At 35.7% G+C, this 15,281-nt stretch overlaps 1 protein-coding gene and 1 long non-coding RNA gene across 2 annotated transcripts in view; both read left to right on the top strand.

The window, feature by feature from the left end:
• The window catches only part of LOC129143673 (uncharacterized), a 40,809-nt gene extending 40,215 nt beyond the window's left edge, over window positions 1–594 (top strand). Inside the window, exon 3 of the long non-coding RNA XR_008547385.1 lies at window positions 509–594. This is a non-coding gene — a long non-coding RNA (uncharacterized LOC129143673). The remainder of the gene's footprint in view (window positions 1–508) is intronic.
• A 7,894-nt stretch (window positions 595–8,488) lies between these two features.
• Window positions 8,489–10,041, top strand: LOC112204098 (prostaglandin E synthase 3-like). Its single transcript, XM_024355786.3, has one exon. It carries the CDS (start codon window positions 8,677–8,679, stop codon window positions 9,157–9,159), a length of 483 nt encoding a protein of 160 aa, XP_024211554.1. The 5' UTR covers window positions 8,489–8,676; the 3' UTR covers window positions 9,160–10,041.
• Window positions 10,042–15,281: the final 5,240 nt, after the last annotated feature.

Below are 15,281 nucleotides of genomic sequence, written 5' to 3'. Positions count from 1 at the left end.
GCCAGCAACACACGAAGCTAAGACAAAGGAAGGGAACAGATTCTTCCCTAGTGTCTTCAGCGACTTCTGGCCTCTAGAACTGTGAGGAAATAAATTACTGTTGTTTTAAGCCATCCTGTTTGCTGTTTATTGCAGCTCCTAGGAATCTAATTCAGAGGGCAACATGATACCTTTGTTTGGAGAACTACCAAGCTGCTATCACATACAGTCAATATTTATGATTTGACAAGGCTGTTTATACTTTGTTTGGCAGTACTTCAGAAACAGGAAATTATTTCATGCATTATTTTATAAATAATGATGTAAAAGGAATTTATATTATTTATATTGTAAGTTGAAGATAGTATCCAGAATGTCATTTAAAATAAAATCTGTAGAGACACAAACTTGCATTTCATTCATTATTGATAGATCACTTTATATATTATGGCCATTTGTTTATGTAATATTTAAATGAAAATTGGGCTGAATATCCCTTTATCTTAGAATATTTTTTTTTCTTAAACAGAGAATATGTTATTACAGAAATCCATTCCAACCAAGGGGAATTTGAAGGAAGGATACAGGAATTTCGCTTAGAATGCAAGAACAGTGAGTAAATCTCAACCTTGATAGAAAGATACCTGGGAGACAAACATCCACACCAGTAATCACATCATAAACTTTCTCTTGCTCTCCCTCTCTTTCTCCCTGGAGTTAAATGATCTGTCATTTCTTCTTTTCTCTATTTACCTTCTTTGTTTTTGCATATTAGAGTTCTCAGCTGATTCAGCAATTTGCACACTGTCCATCATGGCCACCCTAAATTGCCATCTCAGCTCCTGAGTCTATTTGACCTTACAGGCCTTGTGCGCAGAACTTAGAACTTAGTGTATGCCCTAAATAAAAGATCTTGGTAGAATAAAACTATATCTGGTTTAAGTTAAACACTGATCTCTAAATTTATAAACTATGAACTCAAAGGATTGAGTTTACATAGTTCATAAGGCTACAAACTCAAAAGTTATAGAAAAGGCAGGGTCTTTAAGTAAGGGATGTGAGAACAATGAAGAAATTTTCAGTATTTCTAACGCAAAATCTTAAAGCTCTATGAATTTCAAATTGTCATTGCTTTATTAAAAGCTATTAAGATAGACTTATTCTACTTTATTTTTAAAATTTATTTAATTTTAAATTGGATTAAAGTATTAATATCTAGAAAATGCTTTATAACCATTTGAAATGATAACTATGGATACAGTGAGATAAGTAAATGAGTTTTGAAATGGGAAAACCTGGAGATGAAGCACCCCTGCCACTACCTATTCACATCATCCTGGGTAAGTCATATAAACTCCCTTACTCTAACATTTTTTATCTGTGAAATATGAGTAAAACTAATGTGAAGACAAAAAAATAATTGAAGGGATAGGGCCTCAAAAACTGGAAAGTGATGTAAAATAAATGCTGAAATTAATGCCATATTACCTTGTTGTAACCCCAATAACGGCTTACATAGAGCTCTGTAGTTGGTACATGGAAAGTGCATGGTTATCAAGTGTCCATTGACAAACATCCATTTGTATTAGAACTTTATTTTTTAATACTCTCATATACTGGCCAGGCGTGGTGGCTCATGCCTGTAATCCCAGCACTTTGGAAGGCCAAGCCGGGCGGATCACGAGGTCAGGAGATCCAGACCATCCTGGCTAACACGGTGAAACCCTGTCTCTACTAAAAAAAATACAAAAAAATTAGCCGGGTATGGTGGCGGGCGCCTGTAGTCCCAGCTACTCGGGAGGCTGAGGCAGGAGAATGGCGTGAACCCGGGAGGTGGAGCTTGCAGTGAGTCAAGATCACGCCACTGCACTCCAGCCTGGGTGAAAGAGCAAGACCCTGCCTCAAAAAAAAAAAAAAAAAAATACTCTCATATACTGAATTAGATATGTTTCTTTTACTTGCATGTATCAAAAAATAATTATTGCTTGAATAAACAAGAAATTTAATGGAAAGATACTAAATTAAATTACAGGATCCAAGTCTCAACCAACTATCATGAGGGGCAGAATCTAAGCTAGTGCTAGGGACCTTGGCAAGTTCAAATAATATCCACTAGACAATATAGGTGAAAAAGCCACAATCACATCTCTTCTCAGTGCCACTAAGTTGAAATAGATCCAAATTATGCAAAAGAAACTGGGAATTAACCCATCTTGGTTAATATAGGTAACTCTGAGTCTGTTATGGTTGCGTAGCAAAAATATAGTTCTTGGGGCCCAACCTTGGTATTGGTAGAAGTCAAGCCTGGCATGGTGGCATGCCTATAGCTCTAGCTGCTCAGAAGGCTGAAAAGGAGGATTGTTTGACCGCAGGAGTTCAAGGCTGTAGTGCACCATATGGCTGTGAATAGTCACTGCACTCCAGCCTGGACAACATAGTGAGAACTCATCTACAAATAAATAAGTAAAACTGGAGTCAATGGAGTCAGTCCTCTCAAACTGTGCTGCTACTTTATCAAGCATGTTTATCTAATGTTCTATATTATTTGTTGTTAATTCACATTCACAGCATCTCAGACATCAGGAGTAGATTCTGTTTTTTTTTTAAAGAAAGAGCACTTTCTTTGCTCATCTATAACAAGAAACTCCTCATCTATTCAAGTTTGGTTATAAGATTGCAATAATTTAGTCACATCTTCAGGTTCCACTTAAAATTCTAATTCTCTTGCTCTTTCTAACATATCTGCAGTGACTTATCCTATCTACTAAAGTCTTGAAACCCTCAAAATCACCTATGAGAGTTAGAATCAACTTCTTCCAAACTCTTGTTCAGGTTAATATTTCAACCTCCTCCCATGAGTCATAAATGTTCTTCATGGTATTTAAAATGGTGAATCCTTTCTAGAAGATTTTCATTGTACTTTGTCCAGATCCATCAAAGGAATCGCTATGTATGGCAGCTATAGCCTTGCAAAATTTTTTTTGTAATAATGAGACTTGAAAGTCTAAATTACTTCTTGATCCATGGGCTGCAGAATGAATATTGTATTAGCAAATATAAAAACAACATCAATCTCCTTGTACTTCTCCATGAGAGCGCTTGAGTGACCAGGTGCATTCTTAATATGCAGTAACATTTTGAAAAGAATATGTTTTTTGGAGCAGTAGGTCTCAACAGTGGGCTTAAAATATTAAATAAATCATGCTGTAAAGAGATGTGTTGTCATCCAGGCATTGCTGTTCCATTTATAGAGCACGTGTAGAGTATCATAATGCTTAAGGGTCTTAGTGTTTTGGAGATAGTAAATGAACATCAGCTTCAATTTAAAACCACCAGCTGCATTAGTCACTAACAAAAGAGTCAGCCTGCCCTTTGAAGCTAGGCACTGATTTCTCCTCTCTAGCTATGAACATCCTAGATGGCATCTTCATCCAAAAGAAGGCTCTTTCTTCTACTGTGAAAATCTGTTGTTCAGTTCAGCTACTTTCATCAATTAACTTCTTATTCAGATCTTCTAGATAACTTGCTATAGCTTCTACATCAGCACTTGCTGCTTCACCTGGCACTTTTATGTTATGGAGATTGCTTCCTTCCTCAAACATCATGAACCAACCTCTGTTAGATTCAAACTTCTGTTATGCAGCTTCCTTAACTCTCTTAGCCTTCGTAGAATTGAAGAGGCTTCAGAACTTGCCAGGATTAAGCTTTGGATTAACAGAGGATTGTGGCTGGTTTGTTCTCCTATCCAACCTGCTAGAACTTTCTCCATAGCAGCAATAAGACTGTTTCATTTTCTTATCACTTGTGTACCACTTTTAATTATATTTGAGAACTTTTTTTTCTTTGCACTCACAGCTTGACTAACTCTTTGGCACAAGAGTCTTAGCTTTCAGCCTGTCTTGACTTTTGATATGCCTTCCTCACTAAGCTTAATCATTGCTACCTTTTTATTTAAAGTGAAAGATGTGTGACTCATGCTTTTACAAGAACACTTAGAGGCCATTGTAGAGTTATTAGTTGGCAAATTTCAATATTGTTGTATCTTGGAGAATAGGGAGGCCCGAGGAAAGGGAGAGAAATGAGAGAATGGACAGTGAGCAGAGCAACTGAAAAACACATAACACTTATCACTTAACTTCACTGCCTTATATGGGCCTGATTCATGGTGGCCCAAAACAATTAGAGTAGTAGAACATTGATTACAGGCCACCATAAAAGATATAATAATAATGACAAAGTTTGAAATGTTGAGAATTACCAAAATGTGACACAGAGACGTAAAATCAGCATATGTTGTTGGAAAACTAAGACTGATAGACTTACTTGAAGAAAGGTTGCATCAAACCTTTAATTTGCAAAAAAACCCACTATGTCTCCAAAGCATAATACAGTCAAACAAGTATAAGTAGCTATGCCTATATTCACTTTTTTCTACATTAAGTTTGATTGATCATAGGGAATTTGCTTGCATATACATGTTATCAAAACATCATTTTTCTCCGATTCCCTATGTTCTCCCATATCTATACTTCTTTGTATTACTTAATACTGTTGTTTACTTATTGGGCATATTTCTCAGTCTTTGTGTACATACTGCTGTTCCAAGCCAATTTTAAACAGAAAACTAAAGAATAAGAAATGTCTATGAAACCCAAATTCAGGTTCCTAGGAGAGATGCCTATTTAGCCTAACTTGGGCCAGGTATCTATTCAGCTATAGCTGAGAGGCAAGTTACATGGCCAGCTCTCTACTCAGCAGTGCTTTCAGAGTGGTCTTTAAACAGGCCAAGTGCAATGGCTCATGCCTGTAATCTCAGCACTTTGAGAGGCAGGGGAGGGCAGACCACTTGAGTTCAGGAATTCGAGACCAGTCATCGGCATGATGAAACCTGGGCTCTACAAAAAAATACAAAAATTAGCCAGGCATGGTGGTACACGCCTGTAGTCCCAGCTACTTAGGAAGCTGAGGTGGGAGGATCACTTGGCCCCAGGAGGCAGAGGTTGCAGTGAGCCTAGATGGCGTCACTGCACTCCAGCCTGGGTGAAAGAGTAAGACTCTGCATCAAAAACTAAAAACAAAGAGAGGTGTGTTAAGAGAGGTCAATGATTATTTTTCTTAAAGAAAAGAAAATGAGCTTGACAGGCCACCAAAACATACAGCTGATACACTCATTCATTCAGGAACATCAGAGCAACAATATTTACGATATTTCCATCTGTATAGCTAATGAGCATGTTAAATTCAGTCTGTCCTAAACTGAGCTCCTCTTAAGCTGTACCTCCAATCTTTTGCATTTCCACTGAATGCATCACTGTTCTCTCAGACCCCCAGACTTAAAATAGTAAAGTCTATTTTGACTCATTTCCTCTATTATCCTACTCATCGTTTCCAGTAGGTTAATAAGTAAGGCCTTTTTACATCTACAGCACCTCCATTCTAGCTGCTCTTTCATTTCCCTAATTCCAGCACTCTTTCCACTGCTTATTCAACCAACATAATACAGTATAACAAGAAGAAAAACATTTTGTCTCTAGCATCCACACTTTAAATTAATTCTATAAACTGTTACTAGAAACAATTATTCCCCAAAGATCAGCCTATAATTCAGAAACCTTTAAAGCTCAGAACCCGCTAAGCTCTAAATTACTAAGTCATTATTTAAAATAATATATGGAATGTGTTCCTATCTGATTTCATTGTCTGATCCTGAGTTTTCCTATGTTATCTTTAAAAGAATTTGTATCCTAATGGTTTGTTAATTCATGTAGGACTTCCTCTAAAGAATTTGAACCTCTTCTCTTTCTTGCTACCACAGTTTTACATATCATGTTTTTCACTACAGAATACTACCCTGCCATGAGGACTGGCCAGAAATTTATGCAACTTAGGAAAAAAAACTTTCTCTTTCAAAACCTCTGTTCTTCTTTCCATACCGTGGGATTCTCTTCTTCATATAAGTAGTCATTGAAAATTTTCTGTACCTCTCCTCTAATACTCATCACATTCTAACATAGGTATATTTTTAATGGTTTTCTTCATGCTTTCATTTCCTGCTATACTGAAAACAAAAAAGCAAGGAAAGAAGGAAGAAAAGAAAGGAGGGAGGAAGGAAATGATTGAAAACTTTTTGAAGAAAGGGACTTTGTCTTAGTCATTAATCCTTTCCTCAAAACCCTCAAAATACTTTACACAATGAGTAAATGCTAGAGAGGGCTCTTATGAGATTAAAATGGTATAGTTGCCAGGGCAGCGCACAGATTGTTTGAACTCCACTTTGGCCCACTGTCATGAGTCCACATGTGTGATGTACAATAGAGAAGCAAGATCTTCCCATTGTCTCCCCATGGAAACCTTGTCTCAAAGTATAAATGCCACTTTCTTCCTCAAAACAAGACCTTTAAGACCATCCTTTCTTCTGATTATTTCTGAGTACCAGAGGAGGCAGAGTGATGAAGAGCCCCTAATGATAGGTGCACTGAGAAGACAAGTCAGTGTGATGACTGAAGCTTCATGGACACAAAAACAATTAACACAAAAACAAACAAACAAACAAACAAAAAACAGAACCAGGGGCTGACTTGAATTCAAGGTAGCATTTTCAAATGCAAAATAATAGTATATTCATAGACAAAATGCAAGTCAATAATTGTGGCTCAATTGGCACTATTGACTCTGATCAATTGTATTAGTAACTTTTCTTTTCTGTATTTAAGAGCAGGATGAATACTGCATACACAACAAAGAGATGGAGGTACCTGCAGCTTCAGAAGTGCTCTCTTTCCCCCACCCAGAAGACAGATTTTTTCCTCCCATTTCAATAAACATGAATTACTGCAAATTAACTTAGAGTTCCAATTATATAATGCATAATCTTCTAATGGTAATCATCCTATATATCATATAATATATGTGAATAACATGTTAAATTTTTTAAGTATCATGTCTTCTGAGATTTATTTTACCATGGCCTTCAAGAACCTCTGTGATCTAGGCACTCGCTTCCCCAGAAGCCACATTTTTATTAGAAATATAATTGCGTATATTAAAAAATCAAAGTTTTCACTGAAATTGAAATTTTAGAAAAATAGTAGTACTGTGAAAGAAAGGGGACTTATGAAATTTACTCCTCTTATAGAGAACTAAAAAATAACATGAAATTATGCCAGAGGTTCACTAAGCTCTTTAAATGTCCTGATTTCCCAAGGCAAGTGGCAGCTTTCAACTTGTCCTATTTATTTTAAGTGTTGTGCAAATTATATGAAAATAGCCGATTGCATAATATATTTTTCTAGTTATGGTTGAAAAAATAGCACTGACTTAGAAAAATCCCCACAGATTTTCTTAGATCATTTCTCCATAAGGAGGAATAATTATTCTACTTTGGGCAGATACTGTCTCATGCTCAGGGAATACATGTACAACAAATATGAAATCCTATGAAGAATGGAATAGAGATACTATTTCAGTATATTCAGTAGTAAAGATATTTTCCCTTGAAGTATATGGGGTTTGAAAAAATTATACAGTAACATTTTCTAGAACTTACTTTGGATCCACGATATATTCTGATGGACTACCTAAAGTCACATTGCTAATCTGTAAAAGATAATGGTTGAAAGAATTTAGAATTATCTTGTTCAGACATCTGTAGGTTAATACCATTTTGTGATATTAACAAAATAAATAGTGAATATTCATCCACTATTTTGCAGTTCAGCAAAATAACAGTTTTATGTACATTATTCATGGCTAAATGTCCTTCCCAAAGCAATATTACCCTCAGCAAATGTTTTGTTTCCTATACTTATGTGGCCAAAACTTGACACTGAGAAACGTAATAAAGTTATTTTGTTATATTTTAATGCTTGAAATTCTAGTATTTCAAGAGAATTAAAGTGTTCTTGAAGAAATAAAGCTTCTCAACAGGCCTAAAAATAAAGTTTGTTTCAAAAATTTATAAAGGAAAAGTCATAAATAATAGTCAAATGTATGTGAGGTGGCTGGTCAAAAAGAAAATGTAAGCTGTCTACAATCATGGATTAAGTTGTTTTGATACAAACCTTTAGTTTTTGAAAACAGCCACCTTCACAAGAATAATAAAATAACCATTATCCAGTGAGGAAGCAATTAGCTCTTAATGGCTACCTAGAGTAGAGGTTGGCATGCAGAAGAAAAATGAAAGGGGATTTTACCATGGAACCGAGCAAACACCCATAGAGTAAATGTCTTCACCTAAAGTTGGGGGTGGGGGTGCTTACAAATAGTGAAGCTAAGAGATCATATTTTCCCAACTGTAGTCAAAGAAAGTATTCATTCCCAGGAGTAGACTTTTATAAGGTCATATTGTGATAGCATTTTAAGAGATGGACTTAGCAGAGGCAGTTAGGAAACTTGTACCTCCAGAATATACACAGACTTCTGAAATAGCAATAAAAAAAAATCAATTCACCACCACCACAACAATAACACTCCCCTAGTCATTCTTGATCAAGAAAACTAAATAGGCTCTTTCCGCGCGGTGCATTCTGGGGCCCGAGGTCGAGCCCGCCGCTGCCGCCGTCGCCTGAGGGAAGCGAGAAGAGGCCGCGACCGGAGAGAAAAAGCGGAGTCGCCACTGGAGAGAAGTCGACTCCCCAGCAGCAGCCGCCGCCAGAGAGGCCCGCCCACCAGTTCGCCCGTCCCCCTGCCCCGTTCACAATGCAGCCTGCTTCTTCAAAGTGGTACGATCGAAGGGACTATGTCTTCATTGAATTTTGTGTTGAAGACAGTAAGGATGTTAATGTAAATTTTGAAAAATCCAAACTTACATTCAGTTGTCTCGGAGGAAGTGATAATTTTAAGCATTTAAATGAAATTGATCTTTTTCACTGTATTGATCCAAATGATTCCAAGCATAAAAGAACGGACAGATCAATTTTATGTTGTTTACGAAAAGGAGAATCTGGCCAGTCATGGCCAAGGTTAACAAAAGAAAGGGCAAAGCTTAATTGGCTTAGTGTCGACTTCAATAATTGGAAAGACTGGGAAGATGATTCAGATGAAGACATGTCTAATTTTGATCGTTTCTCTGAGATGATGAACAACATGGGTGGTGATGAGGATGTAGATTTACCAGAAGTAGATGGAGCAGATGATGATTCACAAGACAGTGATGATGAAAAAATGCCAGATCTGGAGTAAGGAATATTGTCATCACCTGGATTTTGAGAAAGAAAAATAACTTCTCTGCAAGATTTCATAATTGAGAGAATTCCTGAGTTGATAGCTCTAAAGGCAGATATGCTGTATTTGCCTACTTTAACCCATTTTTCAACCTGTTTGTTTTTTAAAAGGCTTCACTAAGGGTTGATATGTACCATTGTATGGGGCAATTTTAAGTCAGCTAAGGCAATAACCTTATGCATGAACATTTCCCAGACTTTCATGAAGCTGTTGAGGTCCTAGGCAATTAATGCAGCAGTTGTGATAAATAAAAACATCTCACCTAAGTCTCCTTTTCTTCATAACATAGATACTGACATGATAGGAAGCTCTCAGCTTAGGGAAAGAGAATAAATTTTAGATTATAGAACATAGATTCAAAAGTGACTGGAACAAATTGGTTGACACCTTACTGGTAACCTGCTATTCCTTTGGTGTTATCCTTCAGGATTGTTCCACTAAAATTTATTTTTCAAAAAATTTACTTCACATTATTCTATGTAAGTGATGACTTGTCAGTGTTCCAGGTGTATCTTAGCTAAAACTAGAGAATGCCCTAACTTAGATGGTTTTTGAAGCCTATACATTTGGTATTGTTTGACCCTTAAGCTTTTACATCTCTTAGCATGGAGGACGAAGAAAGCTGTACATTGTTGCTTGAGAGTCTGTACATTTAGTCCAGATTTGTATTTGCACTGTCAGTATGGCAAATGAGTGAAAAATGTTTAATACACTATTGGATTTTTTATTTCCTTTTTTTTGATTCAGCTTATACCCAGGCTGAAAACCTCAATTTATGTTCATGACAGTGGGGATTTTTTTAAATGTCTACATTCTTTCTAATAAACTGTTGGAAGACTTCTTGGCTGTCCTTTTAAGTGTCTGGCTTACTGTAATTTTTATGTATTTACCATTTACTGGAATGGAGTTTATTTGAGGAAGAATTTGGGATTATTCCTCTGTTTGAAAAAAGAGGCTTGCTGTAATGTCACAGGAAACCTTTTAAAAGTGGATCTGTAATAGCATATTGTAGATGCACTTTGCAGCAGTTGGAAAAGAAAGTGTTGTGTGATTTGATTGAAATAAAACTAAATGTGTTGTCCTCCTCTAAAAAAAAAAAAAAAAAGAAAAGAAAACTAAATAAAATTAAAATTAAATATTTAAACACTATTATAATAGAATATATCCTGAAAAAAAGAAAAAGTTGTGGAAGCGTTTCAAAATTATTTTCTTCATCACATTTACTGAACTACTAAGTGTCAGGCACAGGGGTTACGGCAATAAATAAGACAGACAAAAATCCCTGCCCTCAGACATATTAGAATCTAGGGAACACCAAATTGCACAAATAATTGAGCAATTAATTATTTAACTTACAACTGGAAAACACTCAATGAAGGAGCACACGATGCTTTCAACGTGTATTACAGTGGATACTATTTGTTAAAATTATTCTGGGAAGTTCTGCAAAAAAGTTTGTAAGGCATCCCACCACCTCTGACTACTTAACTGGCACCTGTCCTCACTGACCATCTTGAAATGACAGTATTTAGTGTTTTGGCTTCACTGCGATGGTGAGTGTGTGTGAGTGAGCAGAGGGGGTTGCTGTTCTTCTATACAAGAGGAAATAATTCATCTTGTCCTTTATACGAATATCAAATTGAGGAGTCCAGATATCACATATACTAGAGAAGACTACTATCTGTCTTGTGTCTTTCTGTTAGTTTATTGTGAGCTGTCTCTATTTCCTGATACTTCTCTATGACCATATTTTCTCCAACAAATAGTCATCACTTATTGGGTAGTATTCATCATCATCTAATTTAATCCTTACAAAATTCTTAGTGACTTAGATGTTACTATTGGTACATTAAGATAAGGAAATCAAGAATCAGAGGAGTTAAGTCAAAGAAACCACTATGCAAGATGAGTAACTACTTTGTATCTGTTAGTAGAAAATATATCCTGAGGTATGCTGACTTGGAACCAAGCTGAGAAAAGTAGAAAATAGATAGACTTTGTCCTTCTTTGTCTATTGCAATCTGGACGTCGTAATTTTAGTTTAGGTCTTACGCATGAATCAGAGATTTCCTGTGTAAACATCCAGTTGGGTAAGAGACTGGGGTAAGTGAATTACTTTTAGGCTTTTGAGCTTGGGATGAAGGTTCTTCTTCAAGGGTTATAAGATATCCTAAGGAGGCCAACGTCCACTGGAAAGCAGATGTACAGAGGAGTAGAATTCCCAACCCAGGATGCCAGTTTTATTACTATATCACGGATGAGAGAGAAAACAATGACACATTTTGAGTGTTTTTATTTGGATTTCCCATATTTTCTTGACTACCTAGAATCTGATTTAGTCAACTTTACAATAAAATAGAAATAACTACTTTCACAGTGTTGGTTTATACATTATAAACTAATGTTTTAGTTGGCATTGCAGTACCCCAAGCTAAAGGGATCCACTCAGCTTTTAAGGAGGCATTCTTCACGCAGGTGGATTCAATTTCCTTTTGGTATGTCAGCATTGGTGCCCAGCTCAGGCTGTCCAGCTGAGTAGAATGACATTTCTGTTCAGGTATGCCATGCATACAGTGGTTCTCAAAGAAGGCTGCAAATATTCATCATACACATAACAGATACACATGCCTTGTTCTCACCTTCAGATATTGTTATTTATTTGATTCACGTGCAGCTCAAACATTGGTTTTTGACACTTGAAGCCACTTCTCAAGGCGATTCTAATATAGCCAGAGTTAATTATCAATGAGCTCAACTGGCAAGATAAAAATAGTAATTTCACCAAAGTGGAATCTAAATAACCCAAAGACAACAAGAAAGAAAGCATTCTGATGCTGCGTTGTGGCTACAGCGGAGTTGATGCTGGTGGTTTTGAGTGTGTGTGTGTGAGAGTAAGTGTGAGTGTGTGTGAGTGAGAGAGAGTGTGTGTGTGTGTGTGTGTGTGTGTTTGGGAAGAAGCAGCTTAAAGACACATAACTGCACTGGCTGTGGGGAGATTCGATTTTTATTCCACACTAAGTGGGTAAAGATTATTGGAAATGCATTTCTATGAGGAAACCAGAAATTTTGAGTTAAGTAAGTCTAGTGGTTAAGGTAAGGCAAATATACAAAGGGCAGTTTACTAAATTTCAATATAACACTTAAAAGGCCAGTGGGGCACAAGAGTAGACAGCTTCAGTTTGAGGAAAGGACATAAAAAGCTGTCTGATTAGACTGATACTTTTACTTTCTCTTCTGCTCTGTTAGCATGCTCTCTCACAACAAAGATTTACTGACTAATCAAGTTACATATAACATTATTTAAATGGCATATCTTTTTTCAACAACTGTTGAAAAAATACAAGGATTTTCTTGTTGTTCTTTTCTCAATGCTTGATTGTGAATATTTATGCTAGTAAATTATCAAGGAGAGGTAAGACAGAATAATAAAATTTTTCTCAGCTTACCAAAAACCTAGGGTCACAGTTGTGAGAAAATATAAGCTGAGATATTGGCATATTCTTTGTCTTTTGTTTTTTAGTTCATTTTGCATGTGACTCTATACTGAGGAGACTTTGTTTGCTCTTTGGCCGGAGTATTTGACATCACACAATGCAGATTTTCCACAGCTACAATTTGAACTTAGTGCAGATTTTTTTCCTTTGAGTAATTTAAACTCTAGAATAATATTCACTTTCCATCCCATGATCATTCATACGTTATTTTTATTTAAATCACTTTCTTTATTATTGTCTAAAGCATAAGATCGGATAGGATAAGGGGGTTAGTGTAAATAAAATGATGTTTACGAAACTGGTTACATTATCATTGATGCAAGCAAACTCGAAAGATATGCATTAAGATTCTATTACATGCCAGGTATTATGTTAGATAAGTGGTTCTGAAGCTTTAGCATGCATCAGAATCACCTGGAAAGTTTGTTAATACATGAATCACTGTGCCCCACTCCCACAGTTTCTGAGTCAATAGGTCTGAGGTGGGCTTAAGAATTTGCTTAAAATACAATGCAATGGTCACTACTGCAGATCTCTTCTCTGCTCCATGTTCAGGGGTGTCCTTTTGATAGGCTGAAATAAGCCATGGTGGGAGCATTTAAACTACAGAAATCTACAAATGCTACAAATCAGAGATTCCCCCCTTCCATTCTCCTTCCCATAGGAGCTAGTTTTTAAACATTTACCAGCAGACCATTGGGACAGACATTGACATTTTTAAAGCCCACATGTGATTCACATGTTGAATTCATGTTAAGAATGATCTAGAGGGAAAGTTCTGGGAGGGAAGACAAATATATGATACTTAGTGTGGTAATATATAATATGATTTATAATGCAGGAACAGGAGTGTGGATGATTGATTATCTTCTGTGGAAATTTGGAAATAACTAATGGAGGAAGTTCAGACTGAGCTAGAATTTTAATGCAATATAGGACTTAAATTGCAAATGCAGCAAAGAGTATTTGTCAAGAAAGAAGGCATTCCTGCCAAGACCAGTGAAAAACAAGAGGACATGTTTGGGGAGCATATTAATTTTGGATTAATCATCAAATCCAATAAGCATTATTGAAATTACAATATTTGCTGATTATCTTCCCTACTGGACTATAGGCTCCATGAGGACAGAGACTTTGCCTGCCATGACGTAGAAGCTTCTAATATAATATGTGGTACATAGTACATGCACAAAAATTATTGTGTATGAACGATGTGCCTCCAAAAAAGCTGAAAATGAAGTAAATGGGATACATTATTCACAGTGACTGGGTATAAAATATGGAATTAGTCCTTAATTTTCTCAATGGGGCAAGAAAATCTACAGTACTGTATAAAAAAAATGGCAGTGATCTACAGGTATGTGAGAAGGAACAATAATTTGTGGAGAAAATACTAGAAGGACAACAATTTGTGGAGAAAGGATTCAAAGTTTAAGTTTAAAGACACTATAAAATCTGGCAATTTGTATTTTAAAAAGTTTGTGAATACTAACTAAATGATTCATTTCACTTTTTAAAAATTTTGAAATATTAATTAGCACCTAAACTGTATAAATATTAATTGGCACCTAAACTGTATAAATACAGTTATTAGAGATAGGCATCAGTAATACAGATTGAGAAAATTATGACTGTTATTTGAGCTATGATGATTAGGAAGTTAGTTCCCTTCTTTTAATTCACCAAGAAATATCTTAAATATATAACCTACTTACATCAAGCACAGTCAAAAATGGTTAATTAAAAAAAAGATTGGTTTTTGCTTGTTTAGAAATTTGTCTAATGCAATCGGGAAATTCTATTTTGAGTTTGTAGACATTAACTCATATAATATACAGAAAGGCTTCAAAATCCAAAGACAATATTCAAGTAAACTATAGCACATTACCCAGGAAGAATCCTTAAAACTATTTATTTAAGATTACATCTTTTCTAAAATAAAGATAGTGAGCTTTAGTCCAAAGAATCATCTACTGTCAGGGAGTTATACATGTATAGAGTTCCAGTGATTGTTTTAGAAAATAAATTAGAGAAAGATAGCTAGAAAATGCAAAATACTTAGAGACTAAGCAACAAACTAATAAATACACCGGTAAAAAAAGAAATCTCAAGAACAATTGAAATATACTTTGAACTAAACTAAAACATCAAAATTTGTGAGGTACTGTGAAAGCAGTGCTTAGAGGAAAATTCATAGCATTGAATGCATATATTAGAAAAGAAGAAATATCTAAAATTAATGATCTAAGCTTTCACCCAGGAAACTGAGGGTGGGGGAGTGGAAGAGAGAGAGAGAGAAAGAAAGAAAGTAAGCAGAAAGAAAAAAATAATAAAAATAAAAATTACAGCAGAAATTAGTGAATTGAAAACCGTAAACTAATAGAGAAAATCAGCACAACCAAAGGCTGGTTCTTTGAAAATGTCAATAAAAATAAATAAGCCTCTAGACAGGCTAACTGAGATAAAAAAAGGAAAACACAAACTGTTACCAGATATAAAGGAAAGGGCATTATTATTTATTCTACAAACATTAAAGGGATAATAAAGGAATATCATGAACAACTCTGTGCCCAGGGATGTGGCAAC

Source organism: Pan troglodytes, chromosome 2 (genome assembly GCF_028858775.2).
Source record: "Pan troglodytes isolate AG18354 chromosome 2, NHGRI_mPanTro3-v2.0_pri, whole genome shotgun sequence".
In the NCBI taxonomy this organism is placed as follows: domain Eukaryota; kingdom Metazoa; phylum Chordata; class Mammalia; order Primates; family Hominidae; genus Pan; species Pan troglodytes.
Note: the sequence above shows the minus strand (reverse complement) of the source record. Positions and strands in the feature narration are given on the sequence as shown.

What these genes read in the sequence shown, in the direction of transcription:
- LOC112204098 (XM_024355786.3), top strand. Translation starts at nt 8,677, where the DNA reads ATGCAGCCTGCTTCTTCAAAGTGGTACGATCGAAGGGACTATGTCTTC.